At 49.3% G+C, this 21,305-nt stretch overlaps 1 protein-coding gene across 1 annotated transcript in view; it reads right to left on the reverse strand.

Moving 5' to 3' along the window:
* LOC110482120 (E3 ubiquitin-protein ligase BRE1B) overlaps positions 1-21,305 on the reverse strand; it is a 49,621-nt gene that overhangs the window by 7,698 nt on the left and 20,618 nt on the right. The window contains exons 13-22 of the mRNA XM_077789549.1: positions 20,267-20,386; positions 18,318-18,497; positions 15,426-15,561; positions 12,793-12,914; positions 11,351-11,392; positions 10,965-11,083; positions 7,415-7,532; positions 4,926-5,075; positions 2,501-2,713; positions 425-550 (exon numbers count right to left, since the gene is read on the reverse strand). Coding sequence (XP_077645675.1) covers positions 425-550; positions 2,501-2,713; positions 4,926-5,075; positions 7,415-7,532; positions 10,965-11,083; positions 11,351-11,392; positions 12,793-12,914; positions 15,426-15,561; positions 18,318-18,497; positions 20,267-20,386 — 1,326 coding nt within the window. The remainder of the gene's footprint in view (positions 1-424; positions 551-2,500; positions 2,714-4,925; positions 5,076-7,414; positions 7,533-10,964; positions 11,084-11,350; positions 11,393-12,792; positions 12,915-15,425; positions 15,562-18,317; positions 18,498-20,266; positions 20,387-21,305) is intronic.

Genomic DNA, 21,305 nt, shown 5'->3' on the forward strand with positions numbered 1-21,305 from the left:
ATTCATTTTGGGCAGATTTTGGGCCCATTTTGGTCACATTTTGGATTCATTTTGAGCTCATTTTGGGCCCATTTTGGGCAGATTTTGGGCCCATTTTGGGCTCATTTTGGTCACATTTCGGGCTCATTTTGGGCCAATTTTGGGCTCATTTTGTGCACATTTTGTGCCCATTTTGGGCTCATTTCGGGCTCATTTTGGGCCCATTTTGGGCAGATTTTGGATTCATTTTGGGCTCATTTTGGGCCCATTTCAGGCCCATTTTGGGCTCATTTTGGTCACATTTTGGGCTCATTTTGGGCAGATTTTGGGCCCATTTTGGTCACATTTCAGGCCCATTTTGGGCAGATTTTGGGCCCATTTTGGTCACATTTCAGGCCCATTTTGGGCTCATTTTGGGCTCATTTTGGGCACATTTTGGCCTCACCTTCCTCTTGTGCAGCTCCAGCGCCTGCGAGCGCAGGCTCAGCTCCTTCTCCACGGCCGCCAGGGCGCTCTGCAGCCCCCGCTCCTTCTCCTCCAGCTTCTGCACCACCTGCAGCTGCGCCTCCACCTGCCCGGGTCATTAATTAATTGTTAATTACCGCTCATTAGCGAAATCGGCCCGCTAATAGCCAAAAAAACGGCGTTTCTAGGCAAAATTAGTGGATTATTAGCCAATTATTAGCAATTATTAGTGTCTGATCGTTCTCCTCCAGCTTCTGCACCACCTGCAGCTGCGCCTCCACCTGCCCGGGTCATTAATTAATTGTTAATTAGCGCTCATTAGCGAAATCGGCCTGGTAATAGCCAAAAAAACGGCGTTTCTAGGCAAAATTAGTGGATTATTAGCCAATTATTAGCAATTATTAGTGTCTGATCGCTCTCCTCCAGCTTCTGCACCACCTGCAGCTGCGCCTCCACCTGCCCGGGTCATTAATTAATTGTTAATTAGCGCTCATTAGTGAAATCGGCCTGTTAATAGCCAAAAAAACGGCGTTTCTAGGCAAAATTAGTGGATTATTAGCCAATTATTAGCAATTATTAGTGTCTGATCGCTCTCCTCCAGCTTCTGTACCACCTGCAGCTGCGCCTCTACTTGAATGAGTGATTAATTAATTGTTAGTTATCGCTCATTAGTGAAATTGGCCCGCTAATAGCCAAAAAAACGGCGTTTCTAGGCAAAATTAGTGGATTATTAGCCAATTATTAGCGATTATTAGTGTCTGATCGCTCTCCTCCAGCTTCTGCACCACCTGCAGCTGTGTCTCCACCTGCCCAGGTCACTAATTAATCGCTAATAAGCGCTAATTAGCCAAATCGGTTCGTTAATGGCCAAAATAACGGCTGTTATAGGCGAAATTAGGAGATTATTAGCCAATTATTAGAGCTAATGAAGTCCGAATTATCCTATTTGGGCTCCTGCACCACCTGCAGCTGCGCCTCCACCTGCCCGGGTCATTAATTAACTGCTAATTAGCGCTAATTAGCAAAATTGGCTCATTAATCGCCAAAATAATGGCGTTTATAGGCAAAATTAAGGGATTATTAGCCAATTATTAGAGCTAATGAAGTCCGAATTATCCTATTTGGGCTCCTGCACCACCTGCAGCTGCGCCTCCACCTGCCCGGGTTATTAATTAATCGCTAATTAGCGCTAATTAGCGAAATTGGCTCATTAATAGCCAAAATAACGGCGGTTATAGGCGAAATTATGGGATTATTAGCCAATTATTAGCCAATTATTAGCGGTAATTAGTGTCTGATCGTCCTCCTCCAGCTTCTGCACCACCTGCAGCTGCGCCTCCACCTGCCCGGGCCGTTAATTAATCGTTAATTAGCAAAATTTGCTCATTAATAGCCAGTCATTAAATGTGTTTAATAACTAATAAGATGCTATTAATGCCTATTAATAATTAATCACTAATTAACGCCTAATTAATGAATTTCCAGGCTCTCACCTGGGCCTTGAGGGCAGCACCTGCTCGGCCATTCACTAATCCCTATTAATAACTAATAAATGGCTAATAAACCCTATTAATAACTAATAAATGGCTAATAAGCCCCATTAATAACTAATAAATGGCCATTAATCCTTATCAATAACTAGTAAATGGCTAATAAACCCTATTAATGGCTAATAGCTTCTATTAATAACTAATAAGTGACTAGTAAACCCTATTAATAACTAATAAACCCTATTAATAACTAATACATGTCTAACAAACCCTACTAATAACTAATAAATGGCTAATAAACCCTATTATTAACAAGTAAACCCTATTAATAACTAATAAATAGCTAAAAACGCTATTAATGACTAATAAATGCCTAATAAACCTTATTAATAATTAATAAGTTGCTAATAAACCCTATTAATACCTAATAAAGAGCTATTAATCCCTATTAATAACCAATAAAAGGCTATTAATCCCTATTAATAGCCAATAAACGGCTATTAATCCCTATTAATAATTAATTAATCAGCAATTAACAGCCAATTGACGACTCTGGGGGCTCTCACCTGGGCCTTGAGGGCCAGCACCTGCTCGGCCAGCTCGTCCTTCTCCTCGCGCAGCAGCTTGTGGATCTGGTTGGCTTTGATGCGCTCCGACATCAGCTTGAAGTTGGCGTCGTCCTTCTCGCGCAGCTGCTGCAGCAGCCGCAGGTTCTGCTCCTGCATGTCCTCGAAGGCCTGGCCCGTCACGTCCATCTCCGACAGCAGCGCCTCCTCCTCCTGCCGCCGGGGGACGCGAGATGGCCGCCGTCAGCGGGGCGGGGCCCGCAAGATGGCTGCCGGCGGTGGGGCCCGCAAGATGGCCGCCATCAGCGGGCGGAGTGGGCAAGATGGCTGCCGTCAGTGGGGCTGGGCAATATGGCTGCCGTGAGTTGGGCAATATGGCGGCCATCAGTGGGGCTAGGCAAGATGGCTGCAGTAAGTGAGCTGGGCAAGATGGCCGCCATCAGTGGGGCTAGGCAATATGGCTGCCATAAGTGGGGCTAGGCAATATGGCTGCCATAAGTGTGTCAGGCAATATGGCTGCCATAAGTGGGGCTAGGCAATATGGCTGCCATAAGTGTGTCGGGCAATATGGCTGCCATAAGTGGGTCAGGCAATATGGCTGCCATAAGTGGGTCAGGCAATATGGCTGCCGTCAGTGGGGCTAGGCAATATGGGTGCCATAAGTGAGTCAGGCAATATGGCTGCCATAAGCGTGTCAGGCAATATGGCTGCCATAAGTGGGTCAGGCAATATGGCTGCCGGCAGTGGGGCTAGGCAATATGGCTGCCATAAGCGAGTCAGGCAATATGGCTGCCATAAGTGGGTCAGGCAATATGGCTGCCGGCAGTGGGGCTAGGCAATATGGCTGCCATAAGTGAGTCAGGCAATATGGCTGCCATAAGTGTGTCAGGCAATATGGCTGCCATAAGTGTGTCAGGCAATATGGCTGCCATAAGTGAGTTGGGCAAGATGGCCGCCATAAGTGGGTCAGGCAATATGGCTGCAGTGAGTGGGGCAGGCAAGATGGCCACCATCAGCAGGCGGGGGGGGCAAGATGGCCGCCATCCGTGGGGCTGGGCAATATGGCTGCCGTAAGCAAGGCAGGCAAGATGGCTGCCGTCAGTGGGTCAGGCAAGATGGCTGCTTATGGGGAAAGGCAAGATGGCTGCCATCAGTGGTTTGGCCAACATGGCTGCCATGAGTGGGTCAACCAACATGGCCGCCTACAGGGGATGGCAAGATGGCCGCCCCCAGCAGGGCCCACAAGATGGCCGCCACCAGCGGGGCAGACAAAATGGCCGCCAGCAGGGAACAGCACAAAACATCCCTCACCCAAAACCCCCCAAAATCCCCATTTTTCACCCCATTTCCACCGGGTTTTTTTCGCCCCGCCCCTCCCGGCCGTGCCCAGGTGTGCCCAGGGGTGCCAGGTGAGTGCCCAGGTGTGCCCAGGTGTGCCCAGGTGTGCCCAAAACCCCCCAAAATCCCCATTTTTCACCCTATTTCCACCAAGTTTTTTTTGCCCATCCCCTCCCAGCCATGCCCATGTGAGTGCCAAAATCAGCCCAAAATCATCCCCGAACTGCCCCAAAATCAGCCAAAACCACCCCAAATCAACCCCAAATCACCCCCAAACAACCCCAAAATCAGCCCAAATCAGCCCAAAAACCAACCCCAAAATCACCCAGAATCAGTCCCAAAATCACTCCCAAACTGCCCCAAAATCACCCCAAAATCAAACCCAAAATCAGCCCAAATTCACCCCAAAATCTCCCCAAATTCACCCCAAAATCAACCCCAAATCACCCCAAAATAATCACCCCAAAATTGCCCAAAATCCATCCCAAATTCACCCCAAAATCACCCCCAAAATCCCCCAAAATCCCCATTTTTCACCCCATTTCCACTGGGTTTTTTTCGCCCCGCCCCTCCCAGATGTGCCCAGCTGTGCCCACGTGAGTGCCAAAATCAGTCCAAAATCACCCCCAAACTGCCCCAAAATCCACCCAAATCAGCCCAAAATGAGCTCAAAAACCAACCCCAAAATCACCCCAAAATCACCCAAAACCCAACCCCAAAATCACCCCAAAATTACCCCAAAACAGCCCCAAAATTGAGTGGCTCAGGCAAGATGGCTGCCATCAGTAGATTGGCCAACATGGCTGCCATAAGTGGGTCAACCAACATGGCCGCCTACAGGGGATGGCAAGATGGCCGCCCCCAGCGGGGCCCACAAGATGGCCGCCACCAGCGGGGCAGACAAAATGGCCGCCAGCAGGGAACAGCACAAAACATCCCTCACCCAAAACCCCCCAAAATCCCCATTTTTCACCCCATTTCCACCGGGTTTTTTTCGCCCCGCCCCTCCCGGCCGTGCCCAGGTGTGCCCAGGTGTGCCCAGGTGTGCCCAGGTGTGCCCAGGTGTGCCAGGTGTGCCCCCCCTCACCTGCTTGGTGGCCGCCAGGCGCCGCTGCAGGTGCTCGATCTGCTCCTCGCTGAGCCGCAGCCGCCGCAGCGCCTCCTCGTCGGCCAGCTTCTTGTTCTCGCGGCGCTCGCGCTCCTCCAGCTCCCGCCAGCGCCCCCGCAGCTCCTCCAGCTCGTTAATTAATCGGTAATTAGGTTAATTAGTCACTAATGAATCCTTAATGAGCCGTTTGTCAATCAGAAATTAACTACGGTAATGAACGGCGGCTTCTCGTTCTCGCGGCGCTCGCGCTCCTCCAGCTCCCGCCAGCGCCCCCGCAGCTCCTCCAGCTCGTTAATTAATCGGTAATTAGGTTAATTAGTCACTAATGAATCCTTAATGAGCCGTTTGTCAATCAGAAATTAACTACGGTAATGAACGGCGGCTTCTTGTTCTCGCGGCGCTCGCGCTCCTCCAGCTCCCGCCAGCGCCCCCGCAGCTCCTCCAGCTCGTTAATTAATAGGTAATTAAGTTAATTAGTCATTAACGAACCAATCAGCAATAAGGGATTAACCACAGTTCGTTAATGAACCCATGGTAACCAATGGCGGCTTCTTGTTCTCGCGGCGCTCGCGCTCCTCCAGCTCCCGCCAGCGCCCCCGCAGCTCCTCCAGCTCGTTAATTAATCGGTAATTAGGTTAATTAGTCACTAATGAATCCTTAATGAGCCGTTTGTCAATCAGAAATTAACTACGGTAATGAACGGTGGCTTCTTGTTCTCGCGGCGCTCGCGCTCCTCCAGCTCCCGCCAGCGCCCCCGCAGCTCCTCCAGCTCGTTAATTAATCGGTAATTATGTTAATTAGTCATTAACAAACCAATCAGCAATAAGGGATTAACCACAGTTCGTTAATGAACACACATTAATGAACGGCAGCTTCTTGTTCTCGCGGCGCTCGCGCTCCTCCAGCTCCCGCCAGCGCCCCCGCAGCTCCTCCAGCTCGTTAATTAATCGGTAATTAGGTTAATTAGTCATTAACGAACCAATCAGCAATAAGGGATTAACCACAGCTCGTTAATGAACCCATGGTAATGAACAACGGCTTCTTGTTCTCGCGGCGCTCGCGCTCCTCCAGCTCCCGCCAGCGCCCCCGCAGCTCCTCCAGCTCGTTAATTAATCGGTAATTAGGTTAATTAGTCATTAACGAACCAATCATCAAACACCAGCTGTAAATGGTTCATTAATGAACACACGGTAATGAACGGCAGCTTCTTGTTCTCGCGGCGCTCGCGCTCCTCCAGCTCCCGCCAGCGCCCCCGCAGCTCCTCCAGCTCATTAATTAATAGGTAATTAAGTTAATTAGTCATTAACGAACCAATCAGCAATAAGGGATTAACCACAGTTTGTTAATGAACCCATGGTAACCAACGGAAGCTTCTTGTTCTCGTGGCGCTCACGTTCCTTCAGCTCATTAATTACCATTAATTAGTCATTGATTAGTCGTTAATTAATTGGTAATTAGTGCTAATTAACCCTTAGTGAGCCGCTCATTAATTCATGATTACACAGGGTTCATTAATGAACAGACGGTAATGAACGGCGGCTTCTTGTTCTGGTGGCGCCCACGCTTCTCCGGTTTGTTAATTATTGTTAATTAGTCATTAATTAATAGTTAATTAATCGGTAGTTAGTGTTAATTAACGGTTAATTAGTGTTAATTAACCGTTAATGTCATCAAACACCAATTACAAATGGTTCATTAATGAACGCACGGTAACCAATGGTGGCTTCTTGTTCTCACGGCGCTTGCGCTCCTCCGCTTCGTTAATTATTGTTAATTAGTCATTAATTAATTGCAAATTAATTGTTTATTACTGACTAATTAATCTGTGTTTAACTAATTAGCCCACAGAAATTAACCGGAATAATTAAGGAACCAGAGCAGGAGCTGCTTGTGCTCCTCCAGCTGATTAATTAATCATTAATTAGCCCTTAAATAGTCACAAATTAATGATTAATTAACCGCTATTTAACTAATTAATGAGAATCATTATAATAATAACTGATAAAAATTAATTAATGAATAATTAATTATATTTAATTAATTCACATCGAGAAATTAACAGGAAAAACCTCTAATGACTCATTAACATCTTGTTAATGCCTCATTAGCATTAACAAGGAAGCAAAACACTTCCACAGCGTTAATTAAAACCTAATTAGCATTGATTAGCATCTAATTCCCTTATTTCATCCCATTTTTTTTCTGTTATCAACTCCTAATTACCCATTAACAGCTCATTAGCATCTCATTAGGATGCGCCACTGCACAAACCTGACCCATGGCATTAATGAGTGCCTAATTAGCATAAATTAGCATCTCATTACCCACATTTCATCCCTTTCCCTTCCTTCTCCAACCCCAAATCAACGACTTAACAGCTCATTAACATCTCATTAGGACGCGCCGCTGCACCGGCCTCACCCGTGGCGTTACCGACCGCCTAATTAGCATTAATTAGCGTTAATTACCTCGGCCTTGCTCTTCCTCTCGGCGGCCATGAGCGTCACCTTGTCCCGCTGCTCCTTGGGCGCCGATTTGTACATGTCCAGCAGCAGCTTCATCTCCTTCTGGTTCTCCTGCGCCTTCCTGGGGGCATTTGCATCTCATTAGCATCTCATTTGCATATTCGCAACCCGCCAGGCCCGTCCCTTTGGCTCCACCCCTTTTGTTCCCCCAAAAATCTCCAAAAATCAATATGGAAATGACCTGAAAATCGACCCCGAATTTGATTTTCTGTGACTGCCTTGTAAATCTGCATCTCATTAGCATCTCATTTGCATATTCGCAACCCGCCAGGCCCGTCCCTTTGGCTCCACCCCTTTTGTTCCCCCAAAAATCTCCAAAAATCAATATGGAAATGACCCGAAAATCGACCCCGAATTTGATTTTCTGTGACTGCCTTGTAAATCTGCATCTCATTAGCATCTCATTAGCATATTCGCAACCTGCCAGGCCCGTCCCTTTGGCCCCACCCCTTTTATTCCCCCAAAACCCGCCAAAAATCAATATGGAAATGACCCGAAAATCGACCCCGAATTTGATTTTCTGTGACTGCCTTGCTAAATCTGCATCTCATTAGCATCTCATTAGCATATTCGCAACCTGCCAGGCCCGTCCCTTTGGCTCCACCCCTTTTGTTCCCCCAAAACCCGCCAAAAATCAATATGGAAATGACCCGGAAATCGACCCCGAATTTGATTTCCTGCACCTTCCTTGCTGTATCTGCATCTCATTTCCATCTCATTTGCATATTCAGTGTCACGCCCATTTAATTGGCTCCACCCCTTTAATTTGACCCCAAATCCCCCAAAAACTGTCCCTGAAATGACCCAAAAATCGACCCCAAATTTGATTTCCTGCGATTTCCTCGCCGAATCCACATCTCATTTCAATCTCATTTGCATATTCATACTGATCATGCCCATTTATTCGGCTCCACCCCTTTAATTTGACCCCAAAACCCCCAAAAATTGGCCCGGAAATGACCCAAAAATTGACACCGAATTTGATTTCCTGTGCATTTCTCGTTCAATCTGCATCTCATTAACATCTCATTTGCATATTTGTAATGATCACATCAATTTAATTGTCTCCAACTCTTTAATTTGACCCCAAAACCCCCCAAAAATTGGATGAAAAAGACCCAAAAATCGACCCCAAATTTCATCTCCTGCTTCTCACGCGCCTTTCTGAGAGTCATTTCCATCTGATTTGCATCTCATTTGCATAAATAACCCTCAATCCCCCTCCAAGCCGTTGTTAATTACCCCCAAATCCCCCGAAAATGTCCCCAAATCCCCCAAAATCTCCCCAGATCCTCTCAGCTCCGCCCCAGAACCCTTCCCATGTAACTCATTTGCATCTCATTTGCATAAATACCCTTTTAACACCCTCCAAGCCATCGTTAATCACCCCCAAATCCCCCTAAAATGTTCCAAAATCCCCCAAAATCTCCCTAAAATGCCCCAAAAATCCCCCTAAAACCTCCCAGGAACCCCCCCCCAACCCTTCAATGCCCCTCATTTGCATCTCATTTGCATAAACACCCCTTAAAACCCCCTAAAATCCCCTTGAACCTCCCCAAATTCCCCCTAACCCCCTCCCAACCCCCTCCCAACCCCCCCCAATCACCTCAGCGCCCCCCCGGGACCCCTCCCACTCCCCTGATTTGCATCTCATTTGCATAAACACCTGTTGAATGCTTTCTAAGTCATTGCTAATTACCTTCAAATCCGCCTAAAATGTCCCCCAAATCCCAAAAATTTCCCTAAAATCCCCCTAAAACCTCCAAGGTTTCCTCCCTACACCATCCCACACCCCTAATTAGCATCTCATTTGCATAAATACCCCTTAAACCCCCCGAAAAACCCCTTGAACCTCCCAAAATTCCCCCTAACCCCCCCCCCAACCCCCTCCCAACCCCCCCAAATTGCCTCACCGCCCCTCCTGGGACCCCTCCCACTCCCCTCATTTGCATCTCATTTGCATAAAGACCCCTTTAACGCCCTCCAAGCCATCGTTAATCACCCCAAAATCCCCCTAAAATGTCCCAAACCCCCCGCAAATCCCCTCCCAACCCCCCGAATCGCCTCAGCGCCACCCTGGGACCCCTCCCACTCCCCTCATTTACATCTAATTTGCATAAATACCCCTTAAACCCCCAGCAAACCCCCCAAACCACCCCTAACCCTCCCCCAAACCCCCTCCCAACCCCCCCAAATCGCCTCAACGCCCTCCCAGGACCCCTCCCACTCCCCTCATTTGCATCTCATTTGCATAAATACCCCTTAAACCCCCAAAAAAACCCTTGAACCCCCTAAAATTCCCCCTAACCTCCCCCAAACCCCCTCCCAACTCCCCCAAATCGCCTCACCGCCCCTCCTGGGACCCCTCCCACTCCCCTCATTTGCATCTCATTTGCATAAATACCCCTTAAACCCCCACCAAACCCTCCAAACCACCCCTAAACCTCCCCCAAACCCCCTCCCAACCCCCCCCAAATCGCCTCACCGCCCCTCCCGGGACCCCTCCCACTCCCCTCATTTGCATCTAATTTGCATAAAGACCCCTTTAACGCCCTCCAAGCCATCGTTAATCACCCCAAAATCCCCCTAAAATGTCCCAAAACTCCCCCAAACCCCCTCCCAACCCCCCCAGATCGCCTCAGCGCCACCCCGCGACCCCTCCCACTCCCCTCATTTGCATCTCATTTGCATAAATACACTTTAAAACCCCCCAAAAAACCCCTTGAACCTCCCAAAATTCCCCCTAACCCTCCCCCAAATCCCATCCCAACCCCCCAAATCGCCTCAGCACCCTTCTGCGACCCCTCCCACTCCCCTCATTTGCATCTCATTTGCATAAATGCCCCTTAAACCCCCACCAAACCCCCCCCAAACCCCCCAAATCGCCTGAGCTCCCTCCCGGGACCCCTCCCACTCCCCTCATTTACATCTCATTTGCATAAATACCCTTTAAACCCCCCGAAAAACCCCTTGAACCTCCCAAAATTCCCCCTAACCCCCCCGAAACCCCCACAAATCACCTCAGTGCATCCCTGAGACCCCTCCCATGCCCCTCATTTGCATCTCATTTGCATAAATACACCATAAACCCCCAGAACCTCCCAAAATTCCCCCTAACCCTCCCCCAAATCCCCTTCCAAACCCCCCAAAACGCCTCAGTGTCCCCCCCAGAACCCCTCCCACTCCCCTCATTTGCATCTCATTTGCATAAATACCCCTTAAACCCCCACCAAACCCCCCAAACCACCCCTAAACCTCCCCCAAACCCCCTCCCAACCCCCCCAAATCGCCTCACCGCCACCCCAGGACCCCTCCCACGCCCCTCATTTACATCTAATTTGCATAAATACCCTTTAAAACCCCCACCAAACCCCCCAAACCACCCCTAACCCTCCCCGAAACCCCCTCCCAACCCCCCCCAAATCGCCTCACCGCCCCTCCCGCGACCCCCCCACGCCCCTCATTAGCATCTCATTAGCATATCCCCACTCACTTCAGCTCCGCCCTCAGCTGCTTGAGCACCTCCGAGTCCTTCTTCTTGCCGTCCTCGGCCCCGCCCTTGGGCCGCTCCCGCCCCGCCCCCCGCTCGGGGCGGGGCCGGGGAGGGGGCGGGGCCTGGGGGCGGGGAGGGGGCGGGGCTTGCGAGGGGGCGGGGCTTGGGAGGGGGGCGGGGCCTGGGGGCTCCTCCTCCTCCTCCTTATTGGGCGGCGGCGGCGGAGGGGGCGGGTCCTGGGAGGGGGCGGGGCCTGAGGAGGCCACGCCCTCTTTGTCGTCGGAAGGGGGCGGGGCTTGGGGAGGGGGCGGGGCTTCGTCAGGGGGAGGGGCGGAGCTTGAGGAGGGGGCGGGGCTTGGGGAGGGGGGAGGGGGCGGGGGAGGGGCGGGGGTGGGCGGGGGAGGGGCTCCGCTGGCCTGGAGGCGGAGCTGGAGGGGAAAGGGGGCGGAGTCAGTGGCCACGCCCCCTTTTAGCCGCGCTCATTTGAATATTTTAATGAGACCACGCCCCCTTGTTTTAAAGGGGGCGGTCTCCCTTGTGGCCACGCCCACCTGATCTTAAAGGGGCCGCAGGTCAATTTGAAGGTGGACACGCCCCTTGGAGTGACCACGCCCACTTTTAAAGGGGACACACCCACTCTTAAAGGAGCCACGTTTATTCTTAAAGGGGCCACGCCCACTTTTAAAGGGGCCACGCCCACTCTTACAGAAGCCCTGATTATTCTTAAAGGGGCCACGCCCACTTTTAAAGGGGCCACGCCCACTCTTAGAGGCAAATCCATTCTAAAGTGGCCACACCCACTTTTAAAGAGACCACGCCCACTTTTAAATGGGCCACACCCACTCTTAAAGGGACAGCACCCACTCTTAAAGAGACCACACCCACTTAAAGTGACCACACCCACTTTTAAAGGGGCCACGCCCACTTTTAAAGTGGCCACGCCCACTCTTAAAGGGGCCACGCCCACTTTTAAAGTGACCACGCCCACTCTTAAAGGAGCCACGTCCATTCTTAAAGTGGCCACACCCACTTTTAAAGTGACCACGCCCACTCTTAAAGAGACCACACCGACTTTTTAAGGGGCCACACCCACTCTTAAAGGGACAAAACCCACTCTTAAAGAGACCACGCCCACTCTTAAAGGGACAGTGCCCACTCTTAAAGGGTCTGCGCACTCTTAAAGTAGCCACGCCCACTCTTAAAGTAGCCACGCCCACTCTTAAAGGGACCATGCCCACTCTTGAAGGGACCACGCCCACTTCTTAGAGACCACGCCCACTCTTAAATGGATCACACCCACTTAAAGTGACCACGCCCACTCTTAAAGGGGCCACATCCACTCTTAAAGGAGCCACGCCCACTACAAAAGGGACCACGCCCACTCTTAAAGGGACCACGCCCACTCTTAAAGGGACCACACCCACTTAAAGGGAACACACCCACTCTTAAAGGGACACACCCACTTAAAGTGACCACACCCACTCTTAAAGGGACCACACCCATTCTTAAAGTGACCACACCTACTCTTAAAGGGGCCATGTCCACTCTTAAAGGGACCATGCCCACTCTTAAAGTGGCCACGCCCAGTCTAAAAGGGACCACACCCACTCTTAAAGGGACCACAAACTTTTAAAATTACCACGGCCACTCTTAAAGGGACAGTGCGCATTTTTAAGCGGCCACACCCACTCTTAAAGTGGCCACGCCCACTCTTAAAGGGACCACGCCCAGTTAAAGGGGCCAGACCCACTTAAAGCGACCACTCCCATTTAAGCCACGCCCCCCCTGGTTTTTTGGCCACGCCCCCCGGGGGCCAGGCCCCGCCCACCTTGTTGATCTCGGCCTGCACCTCGCGCAGCTTGCGCTTGTAGCGCTGCACGTCGCCCTTCAGCTGGTGGTTGTGGTTCTGCAGGGAGCTGATCAGGTGCCGCATCTCGCGGTTAATGGGGCCTGCAGGTGGGACCCGACAGGTGAGGGACAGGTGGGGCAAAGAAACCCCGAAAAAATGGCAAAAACTCCCGAGATTTTAGCCCAAAAATGGAATAAATTGGGGTCATTTCACTGCAAAGCTCCTGGAGGGTTCACCTGGGACAGGTGAGACACAGGTGAGGAAAAAAAACCCCGAGAAAACGGCAAAAAAACCCAAAATTTTATCCCAAAAATTGAATAAATTGGGTTCATTTCATTCCAAACCTCCTGGAGGATTCAGCTGGGACAGGTGAGACAGGGGAGGGATAGGTGAGAGACAGGTGAGACAGGTGAGGCAAGGAAATCCCGAAAAAACGGAAAAAAAACCCAGAATTTTATCCCAAAAATGGAATAAATTGGGGTCATTTCACTGCAAAGCTCCTGGAGCGTTCACCTGGGACAGGTGAGACACAGGTGAGAGGTGACACAGGTGAGGGACAGGTGAGATAAAGGTGAGACAGGAGGGACAAATGAGGGACGGGTGGGGCAAAGAAACCCCGAAAAAACGGCAAAAAACCCCGAGATTTTAGCCCAAAAATTGAATAAATCGGGGTCATTTCACTGCAAAGCTCCTGAAGGATTCACCTGGGACAGGTGAGGCAGGGGAGGGACAGGTGAGGGACAGGTGAGACAGGTGAGGCAAAGAAATCCCGAAAAAACGGAAAAAAACCCCAGAATTTTATCCCAAAAATGGAATAAATTGGGGTCATTTCACTGCAAAGCTCCTGAAGGATTCTCCTGGGACAGGTGAGGCACGGGAGGGACAGGTGAGGGACAGGTGAGGGACGAGTGGGGCAAAGAAACCCCGAAAAAACGGCAAAAAACCCCGAAATTTTAGCCCAAAAATGGAATAAATTGGGGTAATTTCACTGCAAAGCTCCTGAAGGATTCACCTGGGACAGGTGAGACAGGGGAGGGACAGGTGAGGCAAGGAAATCCTGAAAAAACGGAAAACAACCCCAGAATTTTATCCCAAAAATGGAATAAATTGGGGTCATTTCACTGCAAACCTTGTGACGGGTGAGACAGGTGAGGAAAAAAAAACCCAAAAAACAGCAAAAAACCCCAAAATTTTATCCCAAAAATTGAATAAATTTGGGATAATTCATTCCAAACCTCCTGAAGGATTCACCTGGGACAGGTGAGACAGGGGAGGGACAGGTGAGGAAAAAAAACCCCCAAAAAATGGCAAAAAAACCCCAAAATTTTATCTCAAAAAATTGAATAAATTGGGGATAATTCAGTCTAAACCTCCTGAAGGATTCAGCTGGGACAGGTGGGACAGGTGAGGGACAGGTGAGGAAAAAAACCCCAAAAAACAGCAAAAAACCCCAAAATTTTATCCCAAAAATGGAATAAATTGGGGTCATTTCACTGCAAAGCTCCTGAAGGATTCACCTGGGACAGGTGAGACAGGGGAGGGACAGGTGAGGCAAGGAAATCCTGAAAAAACCGAAAAAAACCCCGAAATTTTATCCCAAAAATTGAATAAATTTGGGGTAATTCAGTCCAAATCTCCTGGAGGATTCACCTGGGACAGGTGAGACAGGGGAGGGACAGGTGAGGAAAAAACCCCAAAAAACTGGCAAAAAACCCCAAATTTTTATCTCAAAAAATTGAATAAATTGGGGATAATTCAGTCCAAACCTCCTGAAGGATTCAGCTGGGACAGGTGAGACAGGTGAGACACAGGTGAGGAAAAAACCCCAAAAAACAGCAAAAAACCCCAAAATTTTATCCCAAAAATGGAATAAATTGGGGTCATTTTACTGCAAATCTCCTGGAGGATTCACCTGGGACAGGTGAGACAGGGGAGGGACAGGTGAGGAAAAAAACCCCAAAAACAGCAAAAAACCCCAAAATTTTATCCCAAAAATTGAATAAATTTGGGATAATTCAGTCCAAACCTCCTGGAAGATTCACCTGGGACAGGTGAGACAGGGGAGGGACAGGTGAGGAAAAAAACCCCAAAAAACAGCAAAAAACCCCAAAATTTTATCCCAAAAATTGAATAAATTTGGGATAATTCAGTCCAAACCTCCTGGAAGATTCACCTGGGACAGGTGAGACAGGTGAGACACAGGTGAGGAAAAAAACCCCAAAAAACTGGCAAAAAACCCCAAAATTTTATCCCAAAAATGGAATAAATTGGGGTCATTTCATTCCAAACCTCCTGAAGGATTCACCTGGGACAGGTGAGACAGGGGAGATGGCGCCTCCCACATGCCCCTGCTGTGCCCAGGTGTGCCCAGGTGTGCCCAGGTGAGTGCCCAGGTGAGTGCCCAGGTGTGCCCAGGTGTGCCCAGGTGTGACCAGGTGAGTGCCCAGGTGTGCCCAGAACCACCCGGGTGTCCCTGACCCCATTTTTAGCGCCCCAAAACCCCATTTTTGCTCCTTTTAACCCCATTTTTTCTCCTTTTAACCCCATTTTTTTGGTGTTTTGCCCGCCCCAGGTGCCCCCAGGTGTGCCCAGGTGTGCCCAGGTGTGCTCACCCGCCTGCTCGTTGGCCGCCAGGTTCTGCTCGAACTCGATGCGCAGCATCTCGTACTCCTTGCGCACCTGGGCCAGCGTATCCTCCAGCTGGATCACCTCGGTGCGCAGCCGCTTCTGCACCCCCAGCTCGTCGCTCTGGAAAATTTGGGAATTTTGGGAATTTTTGGAATTTTTTTGCAATTTTTTTTATGCTTTTTTGGGGTGTTTTGGTGATTTTTTTGCCAATTTTTCTCGATTTTTTTTCTCCATTAATTCAAATTTTTTCCCCTCATTTAGAAGAAAAATCACCTAATATTTTCTGGAATTCTTAAAGGAATTTTAAGGAAATTTAAAAGGAATTTTCTGGAAAGATTTTAGGAAATTTTTGAGGGTTTTTTTTTGTTGTTGTTGTTGTTTTTTGGGTTTTTGTTGGTTCGACCATTGCTTCCACCTGTCCCAAGGATCCCCTTGGTGCGCAGCCGCTTCTGCACCCCCAGCTCGTCGCTCTGCAAAATTTGGGAATTTCGGGAATTTTTTTGCATTTTTTTTGGGGTGTTTTGGTGATTTTTTGCCAATTTTTCCCTTTTTTTTCCGATTTTTTTTGCTTTTTTTTCTCCATTAATTCGAATATTTTTCCTCACATTTAGAAGAAAAATCCCCTAAAATTTTCCAGGATTTTTAAAGGAATTTTTGGGATGTTTTAGGGAAGTTTTTTTTGATTTTTAAAGGATTTCCCCAGGGATTTTTTGGGACTTTGATCCAGGCTGGATCCCCTCTGTGCCAACCGCTTCTGCACCCCCAGCTCGTCACTCTGGAAAAATTGGGAATTTTGGGAATATTTGGGAATTTTTTGGGATTTTTTTCCAATTTTTTAGCGATTTTTGGTCGTTTTTCGGCGATTTTTTGCCAATTTTTTGTGGGTTTTTTTGCTTTTTTTCTCCATTAATTAAGATTTTTTTTTTGCCTCACATTTAAGAGAAAAATCCCCTAAAAATTTCAGGGATTTTTAAAGGAATTTTTTTTGATTTTTAAAGGAAATTTTAAAGATTTTTTGGGGATATTTTGGTGAATTTTTAAAGGAATTTTTGGGGCCATTTTGGGGCTTTTTGGGACCAGTGGTTCAACCTGCCCCAAGGATCCCCTCGGGGTGCAGCCGCTTCTGCACCCCCAGCTCGTCACTCTGGAAAATTTGGGAATTTTGGGAATTTTTTAGGATTTTTTTCTGTGCACTTTTGGGTTTTTTTAGATTTTTTTGCCATTTCCCCCATTTTTTTTGATTTTTTTCTCTGTTTTTTTTCTCCATCAACTCACATTTTTTTCCTCTCATTTAGAAGAAAAATTCCCTAAAAATTTCTGGGATTTGTTTTAAGGAATTTTTTGAGAAATTTTCAAAGGATTTTTTAGAAAGTTTTTAGATTAATTTTTGAGAATTTTTTTTTCTGTTTTTTTTTTTTTTTGTTTTGTTTTGTTTTTTTGGGACCTCAAAACCCAACGTGACCCCCCAGGGTCAGCAGGATCCGCCTCCAAAATGGCGCCGGCCGCCATCTTGGATGAGGCATGATGGGATTTGTAGTTCTGGCTGCCATCTTGAGTGAGGCATAATGGGATCTATGGTGCTGGCGGCCATTTTGGATAAGGCATTATGGGATTTATGACGCTGGCAGCCATCTTGGATGAGGCATTATGGTACTTATGGTGCTGGTGGCCATTTTGAATGAGGCATAATGGGATCTGTGGTACCGTCAGCCATTTTGAATGAGGCATGATGGGATTTGTGGTTCCGGTTGCCATCTTGGATGAGGCATTATGGGATTTATGGCGCTGGCAGCCATCTTGGATGAGGCATTATGGGACTTATGGTGCTGGTGGCCATTTTGAATGAGGCATGGTGGGATTTGTGGTTCTGGCGGCCATCTTGGATGAGGCATTTTTGGGATTTATGGCAAGAGCGGCCATTTTGAATGAGGCATGATGGGATTTGTGGTTCTGGTGGCCATCTTGGATGAGGCATTTTTGGGATTTATGGCAAGAGTGGCCATTTTGAATGAAGCATGATGGGATTTGTGGTACCGGCTGCCATCTTGCATAAGGCATAATGGGATCTATGGTGCGGGCAGCCATTTTGAATGAGGCATGATGAGATTTGTGGTGCTGGCAGCCATCTTGGATAAGGCATGATGGGATTTGTAGTTCTGGTGGCCATCTTGAGTGAGGCATAATGGGATCTATGGCGCTGGCGGCCATTTTGAATGAGGCACAAGGGGATTTATGGTGCCGGCAGCCATTTTGGATAAGGCACAATGGGATTTGTGGTGCTGGCAGCCATCTTGGATAAGGCATGATGGGATTTGTAGTTCTGGTGGCCATCTTGAGTGAGGCATAATGGGATCTATGGCGCTGGCGGCCATTTTGAATGAGGCACAATGGGATTTATGGTGCCGGCAGCCATTTTGGATAAGGCACAATGGGATTTGTGGTGCGGGCTGCCATCTTGGATAAGGCATTATGGGACTTATGGTGCTGGCGGCCATCTTGGATGGGGCATGATGGGATTTGTGGTACCGGTGGCCATTTTGAATGTGGCATTATGGGATTGAATGAGGCATGATGAGATTTATGGCGCCGGCGGCCATCTTGGATGATTCATAATGGGATCTATGGTTCTGGCAGCCATTTTGGATAAGGCATTATGGGATTTGTGGTACCGGTCGCCATCTTGAATAAGGCATTGTGGGACTTATGCCGCCCGCCGCCATCTTGGATACGGCCTTACGCCATTTATGGCACCGGCGGCCATCTTGAATCCCAATCCTTGCCATTTCCCTGACCCCAGACGCCCCCGAGTCGCCCCAAAACCCCCGGGGGACACCCCGGGGGGACACCCGGAGGTGTGGGGGATGGGCGGGGCCCACCTCCATGTGCTCGATGTGGCGCAGGTGGCTGTTCTTGGTGGCCAGCAGCAGCGCCCGGGCCTCGTCCAGCTGCGTCTTCACCTGCAGGCTCTCGTGGTAGAGCAGCGAGAACTGCGACTGCAGCACCTTGTACTCCAGGGCCTCCTTCACGGCCTCCTCGGGCAGCGAGCGCAGCGCCACCTGCGCGGGGACGGGGAAACTGAGTCACGCCCGGGGCGCCCCGCGGAGCCTCGGAGGCGAGGGGTTCGTTAGTGGCCTCCTGGTAACGAGCGCAGTGCCACCTGCGCGGGGACGGGGAAACTGAGTCACGCCCGGGGCGCCCCGCGGAGCCTCGGAGGCGAGGGGTTCGTTAGTGGCTTCCTTGGGTAACGAGCGCAGTGACAATTGGGCGGGTAAAGGGAAACTGAGTCACAGCTGAGGGACCAATGAGTGACCCTGAGTGACCCCTGAGTGACCCTGAGTGAGCAATGAGTGACCAATGAGTGACCAATGAGTGACCCTGAGTGACCAATGAGTGACCCTGAGTGACCCTGAGTGACCCTGAGTGACCAATGAGTGACCACTGAGTGACCCTGAGTGACCAATGAGTGACCAATGAGTGACCCTGAGTGACCAATGAGTGACCAATGAGTGACCAATGAGTGACCCGAGTGACCAATGAGTGACCCTGAGTGACCACTGAGTGACCAATGAGCGACCCTGAGTGAGCAATGAGTGACCAATGAGTGACCCGAGTGACCAATGAGTGACCAATGAGTGACCCTGAGTGACCAATGGGTGACCCTGAGTGACCTGAGTGACCACTGAGTGACCCTGAGTGACCAATGAGTGACCCCTGGAACCATTTGAGTCCCCAGTGCCCCCAAAATGTCCTCCATGACCAAAATGTCCCAAATCCCCCCAATGTCCTCAATGTCCCCAAAATTCCCAATCCCCCAAATGTCCCAAATCCTCCCAATGTCCCCAAAGTCCCCAAATCCCTCCAATATACCAAATCCCAATGTCCCCAAATGTCCCTAAATGTCTCCAAATGTTTCCGATGTCCCCAAATCTCCCAATCCCCCCGATGTCCCAAATCCCTTCAATGTCCCCAAATGTCCCCAAATCCCTCCCAATGTACCAAATCCCAATGTCCCCAAATGTCCCAAACCCCCCAAATGTCCCCAAAATCTCCAAACCCCCCAAATGTCCTCCATGTCCCCAATGTCCCCAATGTCTCCAAATGTTCCCGATGTCCCCAAATCTCCCAATCCCCCAATGTCCCCAAATGTCTTTGATGTCCCCAATGTCCCCAAATGTCCCCAAAATTCCCAATGTCCCCAAATCCCCCTGATGTCACAAATGTCCCCAATGTCCCCAAATGTCCCAAATCCCCCCGATGTCCCCAAAATTCCCAATGTCCCCAATCCCCCCAATGTCCCCAAATCCCTCCCAATGTACCAAATCCCGATGTCCCCAAACGTCCCAAATCCCCCCAATGTCCCCAATCCCCCCAATGTCCCCAAAGTCCTCAAATGTCCCCAAATCCCCCCAATGTCCCCAAATGTCTTTGATGTCCCCAATCTCCCCGATGTCCCCAAATGTCCCCAAAATTTCCGATGTCCCCAAATGTCCCCAATGTCCCCGATGTCCCCAGGTGTCCCTCAATCCCACCAGTGTCCCCAAATGTCCCCAAATGTCCTCAATCTCCCCAATGTCCCCAAAATTCCCAATGTCTCCAATGTCCCCAAATGTCCCTGATGTCCCCAATGTCCCAAGTCTCCCCAATCCCACCGATGTCCCCAATGTCCCCATTGCCCCAAATGTCCCCAATGTCCCCAAAATCTTCAATGTCCCCAATGTGCCCGATGTCCCAAGTGTCCCCAATGTCCCAAATGTCCCCAATGTCCCCGATGTCCCCAGGTGTCCCTCAATCCCCCCAGGTGTCCCCAGGTGTCCCCAGGTGTCACCTTGAGCCTCTCCTGGCCCCTGACGGCCGCCTGCAGCTCCAGCTGCAGCTTCTCCAGCTCGGCCATGCGGGAGTTGGCCAGCTCCTGGTTCCCCTCCAGCTCCGCGTTCAGCATCTCAAACTGCGGGGAAAACACCCGGAATTCCCAAAGAATTCCCAAAATTCCACAATTCCCAACATTCTGAAAAAATTCCCCAAAAAATCCAGAAAAAACCCCCAAAAATCCACAGAAATTCCATCCAAACCCAGCCCAACTCCACGTTCAGCATCTCAAACTGCGGGGAAAACACCCGGAATTCCCAAAGAATTCCCAAAATTCCACAATTCCATAAATTCCCAAAGATTTCCCCAAAAAAATCCCGAAAAAAACCCCCAAAAATCCACAGAAATTCCATCCAAATCCGCCCCAAATCCGCATTTGGAATCTCGAAACTGCGGGGAAAAACCACCCAGAATTCCCAAAGAATTCCCAAAATTCCACAATTCCAAAAATTCCCAAAGATTTCCCCAAAAAAATCCCGAAAAAAACCCCCAAAAATCCACAGAAATTCCATCCAAATCCGCCCCAAATGCGCATTCTGCACCTCAAAACTGGGGAAAAACCACCCGGAATTCCCAAAGAATTCCCAAAATTCCACAATTCCCAAAATTCCGAAACAAATCCCCAAAAAAATACCAAAAAAACCCCAAAAATCCACAGAAATTCCATCCAAACCCAGCCCAGCTCCGCGTTCAGCATCTCAAACTGTGGGAAAAACCACCCGGAATTCCCAAAGAATTCCCAAAATTCCACAATTCCAAAAATTCCCAAAGATTTCCCCAAAAAAATCCCGAAAAAAACCCCCAAAAATCCACAGAAATTCCATCCAAATCTGCCCCAAATCCGCATTTGGAATCTCGAAACTGCGGGGAAAAACCACCCGGAATTCCCAAAGAATTCCCAAAATTCCACAATTCCCAACATTCCAAAACAAATCCCCAAAAAAAAACCCCAAAAAAACCCCAAAAATCCACAGAAATTCCATCCAAATCCAGCCCTA

The sequence above is a fragment of the Lonchura striata genome, chromosome 35, assembly GCF_046129695.1.
Source record: "Lonchura striata isolate bLonStr1 chromosome 35, bLonStr1.mat, whole genome shotgun sequence".
NCBI classification, from domain to species: Eukaryota; Metazoa; Chordata; class Aves; order Passeriformes; family Estrildidae; genus Lonchura; species Lonchura striata.